General features: G+C 46.0%; 1 protein-coding gene across 1 annotated transcript in view; it reads right to left on the bottom strand.

Annotated features, from left to right (window-relative positions):
• DYNC1H1 (dynein cytoplasmic 1 heavy chain 1) overlaps positions 1 to 21,149 on the bottom strand; it is a 378,125-nt gene that overhangs the window by 234,173 nt on the left and 122,803 nt on the right. The window contains exons 30-34 of the mRNA XM_029597957.1: positions 19,698 to 19,941; positions 18,957 to 19,140; positions 18,033 to 18,245; positions 8,700 to 8,938; positions 944 to 1,100 (exon numbers count right to left, since the gene is read on the bottom strand). Coding sequence (XP_029453817.1) covers positions 944 to 1,100; positions 8,700 to 8,938; positions 18,033 to 18,245; positions 18,957 to 19,140; positions 19,698 to 19,941 — 1,037 coding nt within the window. The remainder of the gene's footprint in view (positions 1 to 943; positions 1,101 to 8,699; positions 8,939 to 18,032; positions 18,246 to 18,956; positions 19,141 to 19,697; positions 19,942 to 21,149) is intronic.

The following is a 21,149-nucleotide window of genomic DNA, read 5'->3' as shown; positions in this document are numbered from 1 at the left end:
TAGAATATGAATGTACTGTCCACAAGGACACCAAGATCTTCTTCCTGGGCAGTGACAGATACAGAATACAGAACAGAATACAGAAACCATCATTGTGTTCCTGTTGGGATTTTTCCCTACGTGAATCAATTTGCACTCTTCCACATTAAATTGTTTGCCATTCATAAGCCCAACCTCCTAGTCTCAAGGTCTTTCTGCCGGTCCTCACAATCCATTGGTATGTTAACAACTTTGAATAATTTTGCCTCATTTGCAAGTTTGGTCACTCACTTAGTGTTCCATTTTCCATATCATTTATGAATATTGTACCAATCCTTGTGATTCACCACTTATGGCTTTTCTCCATTTGGAAAGCTAACCATTTAATCTTATCCTGTTTTCTGTCTTTTAACTAGTTACTGATCCACAATAGGATACTGCTTCCTACTCCATGACTAATTTCCTGAATTTCATGGGGGAACTTTGTCAAATGCCTTCTAAAAATCCAAATATGCATTAGCTGACCCACCTTTATATGTTTATTTATACCTTCAAAAAATCCAATAGATTTGTAAGGCATGTTGAAAGTTTAACCACCACCAGATTGGATATGAAACATGGGTCTTGTAGTATAATTTTTGAACAATTATTTCTAAATTGAAAACACATTACTAGAAATCTCTTTCCTTTCTTAGGGTCTGCCTAGATCATGTTATCCCTGACAAACTCTGCACATTCAATCCAATTCATATGATGCAATTTATGCAAATATTTGCAAAACCGTTCCTTCTATAAGCTCACAGGAATTGTACAATAGTTTACAATTTTTATAAAACCTTCACAGCAAAAACTGAGTTAATGAATTAACTGATTGAAATGTCATAGGATGTGCTTTAAAAAAAGCCCACACTATACTCAAATTACGCAGTTGATGAACATTAGGGTGAAATTTTAAAAAGTTTACATTTGGTGGAAGGCTGAGACGTTCTCCATTTGGTAAAGTCAGCAGTTTGTTATCATCCAGTACAGAGTTTAAGTTCTCAACCCATTCAGGGTCCACATCTCCATCAAAGATGATCCACTGACGTTTCTGCAGTTCACCCCTCACATTGTCTATGATCCTATGTTTAATGAGAGAAATTACTTTTAATGAATCATGAAACTGAAACGTATACTGCATTATATTAATAAAACAAAAGGGGTTTCAGAACCTACAAAGTAATTTTTTTTAAATAATGCTGATACTGTATTTACAACACTACAAGCAACCAGAAGTAAAATACTAATTATAATAACTAATTCTATTTATTATCCAAGAACAAAAAAATGCAGACAGAAGAGCTCTAGAAAAAAATCCATCCTATAGTAGAACAGCTTTCTATAAAAGATGGTCTTGTTAGTAACCAAAACCTAACTTTAGGGAATTATCTACCCGAAGATTTATAATACAAAAAATTTTTAATAACCTGCCCTTCCCCCATTCCTCTCCCCAAAAGATAAATATTTAAGTATACCACTGCAAGAAATAAATGAAAGGACAGAAAGTGGCCAAACTATTTTGTTTGAAAGACATTGGGGCATCAATTTTCAAAGTATTTAGGTGCCTAACTTTGGGAGTTAGGCTCCTAAACTGGACCTTTTTACATTTCCCAGGGCAAAGTTCCTAAATTTAGGCTCCTAAAAATGGGTGACTATGGGAGAGGGAGAGAGAGACTGTCTGAAGTCAGTCTGACACTATATATGTACCACTGTAGAGGGACATTTTGAATCGGGGGGGGGGGGGGGGGGTGTACAAAACATTCTGAGGTATTCATAGTAAAATTGACATCACTAAAGATTTGTAGTCATAATGGATGAAAAATATAACTAGAGGAGATGTACCAACATCTCCAGCCCCCCCCCCCCCCCCCCAAATTCAAAATTCCCCTATAGTGGTACATATATACAGTATCAGACTGACTCCACACAAAGGCACACTCTCTCCCATATGCTAAAAATATTTTCATTGTATCACAAGATTATCACAAGTATAACACACCTAAAAATAAGTAGTTATTTCTGGCGCTAAATTGTGTACTGCTGTATCTTATCTAAAGTTAACAATCCTCATTTCCATTAGCTGCCTAAACTCCTCCCACTGGAATATTCAATGTTGAATTTGCATAACGATATGTGCCATGTAGAAACCAAAATGGAGACTATGATTGACCCATAATCCTCTGCTGCCTTGGCCTGCTTGCAGTTCTGGCCATGGGAACCTTAAATGCCCTATTGACCCTAATATGAAGGAAGTCCAGGAGACATCTGGACAGCAACAGGAGCTATCAAAATCTTATGATGGAGGGTCATGGGGGGGGGTCACAAAAAAAAAGCAGAAGGAAAAGATCAGAATCTCACTGGCTAACGTTTCAACTACGGTGGCACTAGTGAAACCAGAGTCTCAGCATTATCAAGAAGCAAAGAAGTCTTTTGAAAGAAGGGGATGGGTCTCCAGAATGATCTGTGGTACTACAGGAATGGAAATTATCAGGTAAGAAATTGTCCTTTCCTGTGCAAACCCCAGATCAGTCCAGACAAGTGAGATGTACCCAAGCTCCTTTATACTGGGCGGGAACCTAAAAGATCCACACGTAGCACTCCTCTGATGCCTGCACATCCAGGTGGTAATGCTTGGTAAAAGTGTGAAGAGAAGACCATGTCGCTGCCCGACAGATCTCTTGCAGAGATATCAATTGACACTTCGCCCAGGAAGTTGTCTGTACCATAGTGGAATGTGCCCTCAACTCCTCTGGTACCGATCTACTTTTTCAGATGTAAGCTGTATTTATAGTTTTTCAGCCATCTGGAAATCGTGTCCTTGGAAGCCTTATTTCCCTTCTTTGCTCCACTAAACAGGACAAAGATGACCTGATCTCTGAAACAGATTTGTAACCTTAAGGTACTGCAAAGACTATCCTGCACATTTAATAAGTAGCTCCTATGCCAGAGAAGTGCCCCGAGACAACTTCATAAAGGCTGGAAGCTCAACCATCTGGATGAAAAGATGAAATCACTTTCAGCAGAAAGGAAGGCACCATATGCAACACCCCACCATTCTCCAAAATCCTTAAAAAGATCTCTATGTGATGCCTGTAGCTCAGAAATCCTCCTAGCAGAACAGATCGCCATCAGAAAAACCAACTTCAAGGTTAGGTCCTTTAAGGAAGCCCTCCTTATTGGTTGAAAAGGAGGGCTACACAGAACTCTAACAGGTTAAGGCTCCAAGCTGGACATACCTTACGGACTGAAGGATGCAAATGCTTAGCTCGTTTCAGAAAACACACCACATCCGGATGGGCCGCAGTCTTTCCCCATATCTTACCCTCTAAAGCACCCTAAGGCTGCCACTTGAATCCGGTGGGAATTTTAGGTTAAACCCTTAGACAGAATGCTTTGTAAGAAGGATAAAACCTGCAGGACATCCATCTTCAAAGGCTGCAATTTATTCTGTAAACACCAGGATTTGAATACTCTCCAAACTCGGACATATGCCAGAGAAGTAGAAGTCCTCCTTGCTTTAGGCAAAGTAGAAATCATGGGGATCTTCCACCTTTCAAAAGCCAGGCCGCTAGAAAGAAGTGATCTGCCAGGTCTGAAAATATGGGACCCTGACGCAACAACCCGGCAGTTGTACTAAGTGCATGGGACCGTCCAACGCTAGATAAACCAGGTCCGCAAACCAAGATTGGCATAGCCACTTGAGTGCCACTAGAATCACCCTACCTGGATGAAGATAGGGAAAGGGTTGGTTGAATCTATGAGAGACCATGGGGGAAACATGTACAGCAGCAGCTCTGTTGCCATGGCTGAACGAGGGGGTCTACACCCTTAGAGCTAACTTCTCTCCTGCGATTGAAAAATCTGTCCATCTTTGCATTTCCTGCAACCGTCATGAGGTCCAATTCTGACCCGGCACATCTGGCCTGAATTAGGGCAAAAGCCTCCTCTCTCTGCTGAGATAATCCGCCTATATGTTGTCTACTCCGGCCACGTGCGAGTTATTGTTGCTAGATTGTTCTCCACCCAAACGAACAGGTATGCGCCTCCTGTGCTACCTGTCAACCCTTCGTCCCACCTTGACAACTGAGGCAAGACAGTCGTCACATTGTCCAAGAACATCCGCACTGACCTTCTGTGAACGAGGGAGAAATACAAGCAAGGCTTTGTGAACTGCTCTGATCTCCAAACAATTGATGGACCAAGACACCTCTTCTATCTGGGCTGATCATCCTTGGCAAATCGCACCCCCCCCCCCCCCCCCCCCCCCATCCTTTGAGGGAGGCATCTGTCATCACAACCACCCAGTTGGGTATCTCAAGATTGTCCAAGACAACCACCAGAGATACTGGACCTGACCTCTCCCTGAAGCAATAAATGAAAGTGAAATTCCTCTGAAAGCAGATTCCAACAGGATAACAGAGCCCTCTGCAGGGGCCACATGTGAGCTATGGCCCATTAAACTAACTCCAGCGTAGACGCCATAGAACCCAGGACCAGTAAATTGTCCCAGACTCTGGGAACCGCAAGCCAGAACACCTGATTCTACAACTTGACCACTCTCTCCGCGGTCAGAATAATCTTCCCTGTCCAGGTATCAAACCGAGCCCCCACATAATCCAAAGACTGGGAGGTCTCCAAATGACTCTGCCAGATTTGTCACCCAGCCCAGCAAGTCCAGGAGCTGCATAACATGAACTGACTGATGACACTCCACTTCTGGCTTTGCCCTGATGAGCCAATTGTCCAGGTATGGATGGACCAGGATTCCCTCCTCTCCTGAGAGCAGCTGCCACCACTATAATCACCTTTGTGAATGTCCATGGGATGGGAAGGGCCCAAAATTGGAAATGTTCCCCAGAACCATGAATCTTGGGAACCTCTGGTAATTGGCTCTTAAGGGAATGTGGAGATAGGCTTCCGTCAGATCTAATGATGCCAGAAACTCCCCTTTGTGCACCACTGCTATTACGGTTCACAAAGGGGAGTTTCCGAAAACGCAGCACCCGGAGGGCAACACTGAAAAGTCTCCTTCTTGGGAACCACAAAATACACCGAGTACCTTTCCCTGTCCCCCACTCCTGAGGGGGCACCGGAACAAATCGCTTGCAGTAGCAGCAACCTCTGTAGTCCCGCACCACTTCACACTTGAAGCGGAAGACACAGCGGGAGATCACAAAAGGTGTCCCTGAGCAGCCGAGAAAAATCTAAGGCTTAGCTGCCTATGATCACTTCTAGCACCCACTGGTCTGATGTGATTCTGGCCCATTCCTCGTAAAAAAAAGGGACAGCCTCCCTCCAATAACTGTTGAGGAGTGGACCAGCTTGCCTTCACATTGGTCAATCCCCCCCTGGGAGCCACCGTCCCTGGAAAGCAGACGTTGCACTCGAAAGGACTGCTACCTATCCAAGCCCAGCTTTTGAGCTGCAGGCATGGAACTTCTGCTTGACCGAAATCTTCTCACATCTCGAAACGAGCACACTGAGGAAAAGACTTCTTGGTGGTCTTCTTGTTCTTGAGCAATTTCCCTTCGACTCCCCCAGCTGCCTCATCAGCAGCTCTAAATCCTCTCTGAACAGCCTGCCTTTGAAGGGGAGGTTACTCAACTGGGCTTTCGTTCACACTTCTGCAGACCAATTTCGCAACCAGTGAAGCCTGGCTTCATATTTCCGGCTGTCGTTCTAACCAAATCATACAGGGCATCAGCCACATAGGCTACTCCCACTTCCAAGCGGAAAGCCTAGGCTTCCTCACGTGGGCTTTCTGAACCCAACACAAGCAGGCCCATAGCATCGAACTTCCACAGACCGCTGCCCGAAGGCTTAACATTGAATCCTCAAACAACCTCTTCAATGCAATTCCCAGCTTTCAATTCTGGATATCCTTCACAGTGGCCAAGCCTGCCACAGGAATGGTTGTCTTCTTGATTACTGCTAATGTGGCCGCATCCACTTTAGGAATTTTCCATGATTCCAAAACATGCTCCAAAGGATATAACATAGCCATTGCCCTGGCTACTTTTGAGTCCCACTTCGGGAGACTCCCACTCCACCAACTTTTTCACCTTCTTAGGTAAGGGAAAGGCCTTAGGTGGACCCCGAAGCCCATCCAGGACTGGATTCACTTCCTCATTGTCGGAGTCCTCTTGTGTGACCTTGATCCCCAACTCTTCCAGCACTTGGGGAACTGGTGGCTGCAGCTCCTCCTTACGGAACAGCCTGACCACCCAAAGATCATCCCCTTTGGCAAAAGGGATGTCTGTATCCTTCATTGGATCTCCCAAGGCAGTCCCAGGGTCCTTGTCTGGATCCACCGGACCCTCCTGCAGTTGATCGGGCTCGGCCGTGTCGTCCCTACCATCATCAGCGGTCAATCCGAGACTAAGTAGCCAAAGGATCCCTCCCAATCCTGTCTGCTCCTCCTTTCTAGGCTTCTTATTCTTATGAGCCTTCCTGAGAAGCAGCTGCTTGGATCTCGCCTCCTTGTTAGCCAAATAGGCTCTGTGGAGAAACAGGACAAAATCAGTGGAGAACTCATCCGAATCAGAAGAACCCTGATCCTGAACAGTGTCTCCCCCCCCCCCCCCCGGGCCCTCCCCCACCCTCTCTGCCACTTACAGGGACCTGATCTACAGGAAAAAGCAGGGGAAGGGAGTCCCAAGGCCCTCCACATGGAGCCTGGCTTCTACCATGAGAAGTTAAAATGACCACTGTCCCTTCAGGCTCCCCCGGGGCCTCCTGCATTGGCCCCAATGACCTCGAGGTATCCTGGTCCCCAGCAATCCCCACAGAAGTCCCAGCCCCCCCTCCCCCGGAGATACAATTGGGGCAAAAAGCTGTCGTACTGAAGTGCACCCTCTTGGTTCCACAATCACGGCAAACTTTTCCATGCAGTGCGGGAACCAGAACCACCAGCCATCACCCCTCCTGAAAATAAGGGTCGAGCTAGCACAGGGATCACTCCCTCCCGCTTGCCCCAACTCTACCCGAGGGATGGTACCCCTCTACCCGAGGGAGCCACCCACATGGGAATCTCTTCTTTCCTAGTAACTCCAGACTGCAATGTTTGCAACCTCTACCATCTGCTGGAGACAGAAATATTGAGGGACTGCAGCTGGCACTCTCAGTTATGAAGCTGTGTCTGAAAAGTTTTTTTTCTGCAATCTGCTGGTAGGGATGTAAAACACTTGTCTGGACTGATCTGGGGTACAAACAGGAACACATTTACATAAGTATTCAGACCCTTTGCTATGACACAAAGTTGTGTTCAGGTGATTCCTGTTTTCATTGATCATCCTAGAGATTTTTCTCCAATGTGGAGTCCACTTGTAGTAAATTCAATTGATTGGACATGATTTGGAAAGGCACACACCTGTCTATATAAGGTCCCTCAGTTGACAGTGCATTTCAGAGCAAAATCAAAGCCATTAAGAAAACATTTGTCTCTAGACCTCAGAGACAGAATTGTGTTGAGGCACAGATCTGGGGAAGTGTACAAAAAAATAGATGCAGCATTGAAGGTACCAAAGAACACAGTGGTCTCCATCATACTTAAATGGAGGTTCAGAACTACCAGGACTCTTCCTAGAGCTAGCTGTCTGCCTAAAATGAGCAATCAGGTGAGAAGGGCCTTGGTCAGGGAGATGGCCAAGAACTCTACTGTCACACTGACAGAACTCCAGAGTTTTGCTGTGGAGATGGGAGAACCTTCCAGAAGGACAGCCATCTCTGTAGAACTCCACCAATCAGGCCTCTATGGTTGAATGGCCAGCTAGAAGCCTCAACTCAAAAAAAGGCACATGACAGCCTGCCAAAAGGCACTTAAGACTCCCAGAGCAAGAGAAACCAATATGGAACACTTTGGCCAGAATGTCAAGCATCATGTCTGGAGGAAACCAGACACTGCTCATCACCTAGCAAATACCATCCCTATGGTGAAACAGTCACCTTCCATCAGGACAACGACCCTAAGCACATAGCCAAGACAACGCAAGAGTAACTTTGGCACAAGTCTGTGAATGTCCTTGAATGTCCCAGCCAGAGTCCGGACTTGAACCTGATCGAATCTCTCTGGAGACCTGAAAATAGCTGTGAATAGATGCTCCCCATCCAATCTGATAGAGCTTGAGAGGATGTGCAGAGAAGAATGGGCGAAAATCCCCAAATCCAGGTGTGCCAAGATTGTAGCGTCATACCCAAGAAGACTTGAGGCTGTAATCGCTGCAAAAGGTGCCTCAAAGTAGTACTGAGTAAAGGGTCTGAACTCTTATGTAAAGTGTAATTTTTTTTTTTAATTTGCAAAAGTTTCTACAAACCTGATTTTGCTTTTTCATTATGGGGTATTATATGTAGATTAGGTGGGGGGGGGAATGCATATTATCCATTTTAGAATAAGGCTGTAACGTAACAAAATATGGAAAAAGTGAATGCACTATATTTGCTTTCTTGGCTACCGCTGCACATAGTAGAGATTTTCAACATATTTAGGATCTAAATTCAGCTGAAATTAAGTACCCAATTCAAGTACCTAAAATTTAGGATCTTAGCTTTTTATTATTTAAATCAGCCTCAGTCTGAAGCAGATTTATAATAAATATGATTGCTTTAAGGGAACTAATTCTGTTTGCTTTATAATTAAAACCAGTTGTAAAAAGGAGGCCTCTAATTCTTATCAGAAAGCTTACTTTCTTAAAACATGTGTGAACAATCCATCAGTCCATTCTCTGGTATTGGGATCCAGTGTGCCATACAAGTGATCTTTGCTGATGGCTTTTGGATCAATGATGTGAGCCACTCCTTCCACTCCCTCCAGTCTCTCCAAGGCTTTTAGCAACACCCTCCATGCCATACTCTTCCCACTGCCTGAAGGGCCTACCATCATCAAGCCATGATTGATTTGAGTTATCTGATAGAGCTGAAGAACCTGTAATAAAAACCAAACACAAATTTTCCCATCTTTTAGGTAGAAGACATGTTTTTAAGACAAGTACACAGCATAAAGGGGACTATCTTTAAAAAAGCAATTTGTAAAATGACAAAATGGAGCTATGAAAAGTTTCCATGTAAAAAAAAAAATGTAATCAGGTTATATAAGCCATGACAGAGTATATGGCCAATGCACACTGAAGAAACTTTTCAAAATCATTTATCTGATTTAATTGGCCTTGATGAAAACTGCCTTCTCTGACTAAAAGTAAGTATGTATCTTTACAAAGGTTAAAAAGATACAAGAGAGGGGGGCATGGAGAGAGAAAAGGTTTTCAGATCAGGAGGTGGAAAACTGTACATTACATTCTGTTTTAAAATGTATGCACACTGTTTTAGTCCTTGCTTGGCTACCTGCACAAATAGGTGCAAATTATGTGGGTGCTTGTATGCAGCATGTACTCAACAATACTTGGGTACTTACCCTGTGAAAAATTGCTACAAGTAGGGACCTATGTTTTTAGATTTTATTATTCAAGGAGTTTATCCATGTATATTATAATGAACAAAAAAGGAAAAAATGACTTGCCCCACTGATTTTTTTCCTGTTTTTAATTTTCAATAAATAAATTATAGGGAAAACAAAATAAAAATTGAAAACAAAGGTCCCTAACTACAAGGTACGTTTGTTAAAATGCACACATACAGTATATGTCAAAGGCAAATTAGTTTCTTACCTGATAATTTTCGTTCCTGTACCACAGATCAGTCCAGACTGCTGGGTTTTGTCCCCCCTCTAGCAGATAGAGACAAAGATGTTTTTAAAACAAAACTCCGCCTTATATAGGAGAGTGCCACCTACAGTCCACCAGTATTTCGCAGTAACAAAGCATGATGGCTTCCATAAGATACCATAACTATATACACTAACTCTTGAACTAGAACAAATATAACCGGGTCACTGAAGCCCTGGAAGATCTGAACCTGTAGAACCACTCGAGGGTAAGCAAATCAAATTTCTGCAGAAAGAAACAAAAAGACAAGCGGACTCTCCCTCACTTGCATGACTCCATCCGGGTGGGCCTCTGGACTGATCCGTGGTACTTCAGGAACAAAAATTATCAGGTAAGAAACTCATTTTCCTTTCCCTGTACGTACCTGGATCAGTCCAGACTGCTGGGATGTACCAGAGCTGTCCTTACCTGGGATGGGATCCAGAGAGGCCCGCTCGCAGCACACCTTCTCCAAATCCTCCCGATTCTGCAGCTTACACATCCAATCTGTAGTGCTGTGCGAAAGTATATAGGGACTTCCATGTAGCCGCTCTACAGATCTCGAAATCAAATGACACTCCGCCCAGGAAGCCACTTGCGACCTAACAGCGTGAGCCCGGATTCCAACTGGGAGAGACCTACCCTGTAGCAAATAGGCCGAGCTGATAGCCTCTTTCATCCATAGAGCAATGGTAGTCTTTGAAGCCATGTGACCAGGTCGAGGACAAAGATGGTCCAAACGAAACTCATTAGTAACCTCCAAATAACGCAGTAACACCCTGCGCAATTCCAGCTTCCTCAATTCCCTGGATAGAGGGGATACGACCAGTCTAAATCCCCAAAGGCTGGAAGCTCCACTGATTGATTGATGTGAAAGGAAGACACCACCTTCGGAAGAAAAGGAAGGAACCATTCACAAGGGAACTCCCGAATCGGATATGCTCAAAGGTTCCCGACAGGAAAGGGCTTGGAGTTCCGACACTCTACGAGCCGAAATAATGGCAACCAGAAAAATCACTTTCAAGGTAAGATCCTTCAGCGTCGCCCTCTTTAAAGGTTCAAAGGGCGCAGCACACAAGGCCGTAAGCATGAGATTCAGACTCCAAGATGGACAAGGCTGTTTGAACGGACGACGCAAATGCTTCGCTCCTTGAAGGAAACGCGCTACATCTGGATGTGCCGCCAGCGTCCCGCCTTGCACCGAACCACCAAACAACCAAGAGCTGCTACCTGCATGCGTAAGGAACTGCACGATAAGCCCTTAGACAGTCCATCTTGAAAGAAACAGAATATCCGACACTGAAGCTCGAGTTGACGAAACGTCCCATTCTAGACACCAGGACTCAAAAGCCTTCCACACTCTAACGTACGTGAGATTAGTGGATATCTTACGTGACCAGAGTAGAGTAGAAACTACCGCAGAATACCCCTTACCACTTAAACGGCGCCGCTCAAAGGCCATGCCGCTAGACAGAAGCAATCCACTTCTTCCAAACAAATGGGTCTTTGGTGAAGATCTGGAACCTTTGGAAACCATAGTGGACCTGCCTCTGCTAAACTGAGAAGGTCCGCAAACCAAGGGCGCCTCGGCCACTCCGGCGCCACTAAAATTACTCGCGCCAGATGAAGCTCTATCCGGAGTACTCTGCCGATCAACGGGCCAAGGCGGAAATATGTAGAGAAGAACATTGACAGGCCAGGGTAGAACCAGGGTATCCACTCCTTCCACCCCTGTCTCTCGACAAAGAGAGTAGAACCTTGGAGCTTTGGGGGTTCCGAAAAGTTGCCATGAGGTCCATGCTGGGTCTGCCCCATGTTACGCATATGCGCTGAAAGAAATGTGAGACGCCGCAATGCTAAATAAGTGTTGTTCCGCCAAGCTGAACAACTGACTCGCTTCCACTGCCACAGGGCAGCTCTTTGTTCCTCCTTGACGGTTGATGTATGCCACCATGGTCGCATTGTCCGACAACTCTGACTGCTTTCCCTTGCAGGAGGGGACAGAATGTTTGCAACGCTAACTGCACTGCTCGAGTCTCCAACCGATTGATCGACCACAAAGATTCCGAGGACCATAGGCCCTGTACTGATCTCCTTTGGCACACCGCTCCCCAGCCGGAGAGACTGGAGTCCGTGGTGACCACTGTCCATCCAGGCACCTCCAGAGGATTGTCACCCGAGGCTCCGTGTTGGACTCAGTATCCCGCCCACGGCTGCTGCCTATCTGTCTACACTAAGGAAAACGAAATTATCAGGTAAGTAATTTTTCCATTTCCTAGCGTGAGCAGATGGACTCAGGACCAATGGGATGTACAAAAGCTACTCCTGAACCGGGTGGGAGGGTGCCCGTGGCCCACTTAGTACTGCCCTTGCAAATGCTGTGTCCTCCCGAGCCTGGACATCCAGGCGGTAGAACCTGGAGAAGGTGTGAATGGATGACCATGTCGCCGCCCGACAGATTTCGGTGGGTAACAGCATCCTGGTTTCCGCCCAGGACAGTGCCTGGGCTCTAGTGGAATGGGCCTTGACCTGTAGAGGCGGAGGCCTGCCTGCCTCTACGTAGGCCGCCTTGATTACTTCTTTGATCCAGCGGGCAATGGTTGCCCATGAGGCCGCTTCCCCTTGTTTCTTCCCGCTGTGAAGGACAAGTAGGTGGTCCGTCTTTCATACGGATTCCGATTTTTCTAGGTATCGGACTAGGAGTCTGCCAACGTTAAGCTGGCGAAGACGGCGAGATTCTTCAGAGTCCTTATGCTCGTCTGGAGATGGCAGCGAAATGGTTTGGTTGAGATGGAAGTGAGAACCACTTTTGGGAGGAAGGAGGGACCGGGCGTAGCTATATGGATCCCGGTGTGAACACAAGGAACAGTTCTCGTCAGGATAGTGCTTGAAGTTCGGAGATGCGGCAGGCCGAACATATTGCCACTAGGAATGCAGTCTTCAAGGTTAGGAGTCATAGTGATAGACCGCGGATAGGTCTGAAGGAAGGCTCCTGGCTAGGAAGTCTACTACTTGATTGAGGTTCCATAGGGGTACCGGCCACTTTAGGAGTGGTCGGATCTGCTTGACCCCTCTCAGGAAGCAGGAGTCGTCTGGATGAGATACTAGGCTGATACCTTCCACTTTGGCTCCGAAGCAGGCCAACGCGGCCACCTGAACCTTGATGGAGTTGAGAGACAACCCCCTCTGAAAGCCGTCCTGCAGAAATTCCAGGATCGTACGAATTTTGACTGTCTGCAGAGGAATGTCGCAGTCTTCGCACCAGGCGTCGAATATTTGCCATATTCGTATGTAGGTTAGCGATGTGGAGAACTTGCGTGCTCGGAGCAAGGTGTCAATCACCGCCCTCAAGTATCCGCTCTTCTTCAGGCGTGTCCTCTCAATGGCCAGACCGTAAGAGAATTTAGTTGAGTCCTCGTGGAGGATCGGGCCTTGCTGGAGCTGATCCCTATGTGGAGGTAGAGAGAGAGGGCTTCCTGTTATGAGTCTTCGCATGTCTGCATACTACGGCCTTCTTGGCCAGTCCGGGTCCACTAGACATACTAGCCCCCCCTGTGGTGCTCTATCTTGCGGATGATCCCGCCTAGTAGTGGCCACGGGGCGGGGGGAAGCATATAGCAGGTCTTCCTGTGGCCAGGTCTGGACGAGGGCATCAATGCCTTGGGATTGAGGTTCTCATCTGTGACTGAAGAAGTTGGTGACTTGGGCGTTTGACTGGGTTGCCAGGAGATCCATGGCTGGGATTCCCCAGCGGTTTACTATCAACTGGAAAGCTGTGGTCAACAGCATCCATTCCCCTGGGTCTAGACTTTCTCTGCTGAGGTAGTCTGCAGTGTCGTTGTCTTTTCCCGCGATGTGGGCGGCTGAGATCCCTTGTAGGTTTGCTTCCGCCCACGCCATTAGGGGATCTATTTCCAGGGACACCTGTTGGCTTCTGGTTCCTCCCTGGTGGTTGATGTAGGCAACTGTCGTAGTGTTGTCTGACATGACAGATTTGCCTCGGAGTCTGTGACTGAACCGTATATGCAGGCTAGTCTGACCACCCGGGCTTCCAGTCGGTTGATATTCCATCCCGACTCTTCCTTGCCCCATTGCCCCTGGGCCGTCAGTTCCTGGCAGTGGGCTCCCCACCCTCGTAGACTCGCGTCCGTGGTGAGCAAGGTCTAGGGCGGTGGAGATAGCCTTACTCAGATGGTCTTCTTGTAGCCACCATTGGAGCTGGTTCCACACCTCCTCCGGGAGCTGGAGGCAAACGGCGTAGTCCTGGGACATCAGGTTCCACCGTGACAGTAGGGAGCGCTGTAGTGGTCGCATGTGAGCTCTTGCCCATGGGACCACTTCCAGGGTTGACGTCATGAGGCCGAGAACTTTGAGGTAGTCCCATACTTTGGGGCAAAGACTTGTTAGCAGGTTTCGCAATTGGTTAGTCAGTTTTCTTCTCTTGTAGGAGGAAGAATGACCTGGTCTTGTCTGGTGTTGAACCGGACTCCCAGGTATCCTAGAGATTGGGAGGGCTGTAGACAGCTCTTGTTTGTGTTGACCACCCACCCGAGGTTCTGCACTAGAGCCTTGACTCTGGTGGTCGTTTGATGACTTTCCTCTGGAGATTTTGCCCTGATCAGCCAATCGTCCAGATATGGGTGTACGAGGATTCCCTCTTTCCTCAGTGTCGCCGCTACTACCACCATAATTTTGGTGAACGTCCAAGGGGCTTTGACGAGTCCGAAGGGTAGCGCCTGGAACTGGTAGTGGTGGTCCAAGATCATGTAGCGCAGGAAGCGCTGATGTTCGTGATGGACCAGGATGTGCAGGTTTGCTTCTGACAGGTCCAGAGATGTAAGGAATTCTCCTGGCTGTATCGCCCTTATAACCGAGCGCAGGGTTTCCATGCGGAAGTGTGGTACCCTCAGGCAGCGGTTGACCGACTTGAAGTCCAGGATGGGCTGGAACGTTCCCCCTTTCTTGGGGACGATAAAATAGATGGAATAGTGCCCAGTATTTTGTTGTTGCGTGGGCACTGACATTATGGCCTTTAGGGCGAGTAATTTGGCCAGTGTGGTTTCCACTGCCGTCCTCTTGGAGGGTGCGTGGCAAGAAGATTTCATGAACTTGTCCGGAGGAATGTTGTGGAAGTCCAGATAGTATCCCTCTCAAATGGTTAGGACCCACTTGTCCGCTGTTATCTCGACCATCTTTGGTAGAATAAGGCAAGCCTGCCCCCTATGGCTTCTCCCGGTGGATGGGTTGGCTGATTTTCATTGTGGGGTGCGGCTGGGGCCTGTGCCAGAGCCGGCTCCCCTCTTGTTGTGTTTGTTCCGAAAGGACTGGCCCCTGCCTGCGGAGGAAGAGCTTGATATGTACTCTTGTAGGGTCTAAAACGCTGTGATCCTCTGCCCTTAGGTAATCGGGGAGAGGGGCGTTGGCTTTTTGTTCTTGTCCTCCGGTAGCTGAGGTACTGGGGATTCGCCCCATTTGTCAGCTAACTTCTCCAGTTCACTTCCGAACAGGAGGGCTCCTTTAAAGTGCATTCTTTGAGTTTCATCTTGTAAGTTGCGTCGGCTGACCAACTTTGGAGCCATAGTTGCCTTCTGGCTGCCATGCCCCTGGCTGAGATGCATACCAGGTCAGAGGTCGCATCCGTGAGGAAGGATACCGCTGATTCTAGTGCTTTGACGGGCGTGGCGGCATTCCTGATCATGGATAAGCAGGCGCGAGTCACCACGGCACAGCAGGCAGCAATCTGCAGTGAGATAGCTGATACGTCAAATGATTGTTTAAGGATGGATTCCAGAAGTATGTCCTGGGCATCCTTGAGTGCCGCTCCTCCCTCGACTGGGATGGTAGTGTGCTTTTTGACCGCGCAGATCATGGTGTCCACTTTGGGGAACACCAGGAGATCTTTGGCTGAGGGTTCCAATGGGTAGAGGGCTTCTAGGGCCCGTCCGCCTTTGAAACTGGCCTCTGGAGCATCCCATTCCAGATCGATCAGCTGTTGTACGGCTTGCAGCAAAGAGAAATGGCGGGAGGCCCGATGGAGTCCCTCTAGAAGAGGGTTAGTCTTCGGTTCCCCTGTGGCACTAGTGCCTGGGATGGCGAGCTCCTTCAAACTGAAAGCCACGAGATCTGATAGCTCGTCTGTGGAGAAAAACGCCTCATGGTTCAGTAAGATTCTGTTCTTTGAGGAATTTCCCCTTCCTCCAGGGATTCTTTATCTTCATCCAAGGTGTCCTTATCCCCTATGGTGAGGCTTTTGGCCAGGAGAGGCACATCTCTGGGGGGGGCCTAGAGGACCCTGGGAGGTTAGGGTCCTCTGGGGGAGGCTGTGGTTGTGTCATCTGTGGCACCGGTTGCATGTGGACGAAGGTGTGAAAACCTTTAAAGAATTCTACCCAGGAAAAGGATCCTGGGTCTAAATTGAAAGCCGCTGCGTCCCCAGGGAGGGAGGGAGGGAGGGAGACTCGCGCTGGGGGTGGAGAGGTCCGGTGTACTATCGGTGGATCCGGATTCCTGTACTGGCTGGGGAGGGCCTTGACCTGGTTCTCCCAGAGCCTCCTCTCACTGTCGGCACAGGGCAGTGGCCTCTTCGTGCTGTGCAGCTCTTTTGTAGCAGGCTGGGCAGAGGGCTTGTGCCTTGACCGTCTTGGCTGGTGGTGCCATGGTTTGTACGCGTAGGATCGCAGAAGGCGCGCACCGGGAAGCTTAGTTATGCGCTCTGGGTGTGCCGAAGATGTGCGCACAGCACTTATGTGCGCGCCCGGCTCATCTCTATGCGCACGACTTGGTTAGGCGGACAGGACGGCAATCAAGGGGAAATGGCATCGGCGACTATGCGAGCAATATGGTGACCACCTCGAAGGGTTTCCACGAGGGAAGACCCTCGTATAGGATCGGGGTCTAGCCCGGACGGGGCTGATCAACTTGATAGCACAGATGCCAACTGGTGATCTGGGTGGCTTTCTGAGCCTCGGAGACCGGAGACTTTTAGAAAGTTTTCTACCTTACCTTGTCTCTGCGTTTCCCAGTTTCGTTCCGGGCGGTTTCCGGCTGCGAGGGGAGAAGGAAGTACCTTCACCACCGGCCTTGGTGTTGCACCCGCTGCCTCTCAGCTGCTCCCATTGCCGGGGGCTAAGTCCACGCCGGGAACCGGCTGCCGGACCGAGGCCGACCTCTGATGGATCTTGGAAATCACCCCAGGAATTCTCAACTGGGGGAGGGACCCGTAGGTATCACCGCAGGAGAGCAGGGCTCATCTGTAGAGGTAAGATTTCTTGTTTGGAATTTTCTTTGGCCTGAATACTCGTAACACTGTGCAAGCGTGTATAGAGTCCCGAACTGCTATGGAGACAGAGAAATACAGAGCTTCCTGCAGAGGTATATATGTACTGGTGGTGACGTCAGATTGAAATCTGACTCAGTCTCCAACTGCTATCAGGAGCACACTATACCCATTGGTCCTGAGTCCATCTGCTACACGCTAGGAAACAGGATTTTCTTTTATACACACTTTTTAAAGAAACAAGCTCCCCCCCTCCAAAGAAGCAGCCAGCCTTTAAAAAGAAAGGCAATACTTCCCTAGGAGCCAAAGAAGGAATCCTTTTCAGTGAGAAAGCAGCAGCCAGGGTACGAGGAAGCCAGCACCATTTGCTATCAGCATAAAAGCTAAGCAAGAGCCATCAATCCCCTTGCTTTACCCTACTCCACGAGGATAGCCCAAGAGGCCCTAACACCCCTGGGAGCAATTTCTTCACCAAATCCCTCCCATCCGCTGGAAACAGATTACTGAGAGACTGCAGGTGGCACAGAAACTAAACAAGAGTACAGTAAAACATTTGTTCTGTCTCCATCTGCTGATAGGGAAAAAAAATCCATCCATCTGGATTGGTCTGGTGGACAATACAGTAAGGCAGGGGGCCCAAGAATGGTGGACAATGGGATAATCATGCCAGCTGAGAATGCAGCAGCTCAGAAGGAGACAGTGGCTGAAGTGAAAGCAATGACTAAAAAAAAAAATCCATAGAGGTTCACTACCAATAGCTGATAAGAGTATAATGGTTGTTAAAGTATCCCTTGATAATTAATGAGAACTGTGCAAACTTCTGTATTATTTCTATAGTGCTTGTTATTACAGAGCACTAGTCATATGGCTACAAATGGCCCTACTCACAAAGAACCTTGCCTGCCTTTGTTTAAACTTAGTTCAATACCTTTTCCCTCAAAGATCTTCATGTTCATGTGCTTGTGCTCTATTCACTACATTAAAGTAGGCGGTGCTACATTAAAAGTGACTAATTTATTTAGGATATACAATTACAGCCTTACCTTTTCAACCCACATACCACCAACATCTTCTCCATCACCATATGTAAGGTACATTTCCTTGCACACTTTCTTTAGCTCTTCACGCAATGCAGTCATTTCACCACGATGATATTGTACTCCAGGAAATACATCAGACAAGAGACTGAACAGTAGAGGGATATCTTCTGCAACCAATTTTGGAACCATTGTTTCACAAACACTTTGGATTAGGATCTAGAGGAAGAAACAGTAAATTGCTACCAAAGCATGGATGAAATCATGACTTCAAAATTCAAGATGCATAAACAAGGAACAAAGTCTAAATGAGACATCCAATGAGCTTGATAATTATATTAAATGTAATGCTGAGAAATCCTTTAGCTAAATTAAGATTTTACAGATTTCACAGATCTACTTCAAGACCAGATAACATGGGTTGCAGCAACTACTTTTCCTTTTAGGGCTGTTTGGCTCTCGACCATTGGGTTTCTAGCTCAGCCAATGCTTCAGCCCCACTCTGATATGAGACACACTGGCCCCTCCCCTCAATGCAATGGATATTGCATTTCCACAACTGGATGGCTTGGGAAGCAGAAGCTGGAATAGGGAAACCAGGATGAGATAGGGTGGCTCAACTGGCTTCATTTTGAGTTTTAACCCCACCCCCCACATGCATGGAATAATTCTAATTTCTTTATTGTACTCCATAAGAAAAGCCAAAATTTCAAGGTCAGGAAAACAAATGGGGGTAAAACCAGGACTGGATGTAAAATGGGGCAAAATTGGCAGGCAGTACACATCACTACTTCTGAGTAGTTGAAATGGTACAGTAAATATAAAATATGGATGGTAAAAAAGATCCAAATCTAAGCAATAAACTGTTTTATGGTTAGATCAAGCTCATCTACAGGACCACTTCACTGCAATAGATCAAATCCATCATACCTCCTGTTCCGGTAAGTTTTCTGCGATTTCTCCTTCATCAACAACCTCCCCACGGTCTTCTTTTTCCTTCTTGATCTTTTGGATCCTCTCTCTCTTCACATTTCCTGCACTTACCAGTACACTCTTCAAAGCTCTCAGGCCAAAGTCATAATGACTTTGAGAGGAAAGCTGCTCGTCACACAATCTAAACAAATATTTTAAAAAAGCGCTTTAAACAAAAAGTTAAATAAAACCAGCATTTGTTTAAAGTTTGTTTTCATTATTTCACAAGTTATGCAAATAACTATGCAAATATAGCTGGATTTTTTTTTTTTTAGTTCCTTTGTATTGATTGCACATAACTTTAAAAAAAAAAAAAAATCATGTTTCAAACAAATCAGTAAAGATATTTTTGGTAGCTAATTAAATTACAAAGCTCATTGCAAAGACATGAGAAACAGGCATGGGAGCAGAGATGAGTGCTAGATTAAGCATGTAAACCAGGGAACTAGATTAAGTATAGGAACCTGTATGTAGAGAATCTAAGAGGATCACCACAAAAACTGACTTTGATAAAAAGCAATATCCTATATAAGTAATCACTCTAAGACTTTAATGGATAAGACCAGAATAACTGGGCACAATGATGGGCTGTCATCTATTATATTATGCAAAAACAGGCCAAACAAAAAAGCCATGCAATACTAATAATGGAATAAAGCTAAAGCAGAATTATAAATTGAGAGGGTGACTGGCACTCACTTGAAAAAAGGTACAATCTTGTTTGCAAGTATTTCTGCAGTACGAAAGCCCTGAGAGTACAACATGACTTGGGCAATCAGCTGACGGTCTGGCTTGGTCATGGCCAAGCTACGGAACAGCTTCTTCAGGTTGTCAGGTAGATTTGATCTACCAGCATAGCCGGGGTTCATGGTGATAAAGATAGCCATGTCAGGACTCACTTTAACCTGTTTGTTTAGCAGTTCACAAGTAATAGGTAGGGAGCCTGAAAATTAAGCATGTCAATTGTGTTACTGAAATATACATGTACCATTTCCAGTATTTGATAATAAAATTAGAATTACAAAATACAGACTTGGTATAATTACTTATGTCAGCTTGTAAATAGAAGATAATTTTGAAGTTTTACTTAAGTAACTTTTAGGCAGCCCGCACAGTGGTAAAGTGTATGTACAAGGTATATGCAGAAGCCAACGTTCATTGTGACTTATCTGGTTAAGCAGAGACATATCTAGCTAAGAGATGGCTGCTGAATATCCACCCTGGTAACCTGATATGGTAATCACAAAATAAGAGTATGGACCCCCTACTTATTACATCAAAGCACACTTATAGAGAACCCTATAAATTCTTTCAACATTCACATATTACTGTACTACTATAACAGTTTATTGTTATCACTATTCCTTAATTATAACAACTATTAATACAATACATACAGATCGTTTGTCATTTTTATTAATTACATCCATTGATATTTATAACAATACAATAGTACAAAGACATGTGCAACCTAATATACATCAATAAACCACACATATTTGCAGCAATATATTAACATCTAAAAACACACCCCAATGCAATCACTCCTCCACACACACTCCCCACCCATTAAAACCAAAGCTGGAACTGAAGGTAACATCTGTTATTAATTTTTGTGAAGGTGCAATATTCCGGAGGGTGGAAGGCTGGAAGGCCTCGCCGTCTCCGGGTGAGGTGGGAGTGAATTGTCCCCTGAGGAAGCTGCGGTGAAACGGGGATCCCTGTTGGGACGTTGTGAACTGCTCCCGTGGAAGGAGTTTTTCTGGTGTTAAATAACAGCTAATTAAAAGAACTCCAATTTGATAATTTGTGGTGAAATTTAAAAAAAAAAAAGGGGGGGGACTTTGGGTTTAATGGGTGGGGAGTGTGTGTGGAGGAGTGATTGCATTGGGTGTGTTTTTAGATGTTAATATATTACTGCTAATGTGTGGTTTATTGATGTATATTAGGTTGCACATGTCTTTGTACTATTGTATTATTATAAATATCAATGGATGTAATTAATAAAAATGACAAAAAACGATCTGTATGTATTGTATTAATAGTTGTTATAATTAAGGAATAGTGATAAACTGTTATAGTAGTACAGTAATATGTGAATGTTGAAAAATAATTTATAGGGTTCCCCATATATGTGTGCTTTGCTGAATA

This window comes from Rhinatrema bivittatum, chromosome 4 (genome assembly GCF_901001135.1).
Source record: "Rhinatrema bivittatum chromosome 4, aRhiBiv1.1, whole genome shotgun sequence".
Taxonomy (NCBI): Eukaryota; Metazoa; Chordata; class Amphibia; order Gymnophiona; family Rhinatrematidae; genus Rhinatrema; species Rhinatrema bivittatum.
Note: the sequence above shows the minus strand (reverse complement) of the source record. Positions and strands in the feature narration are given on the sequence as shown.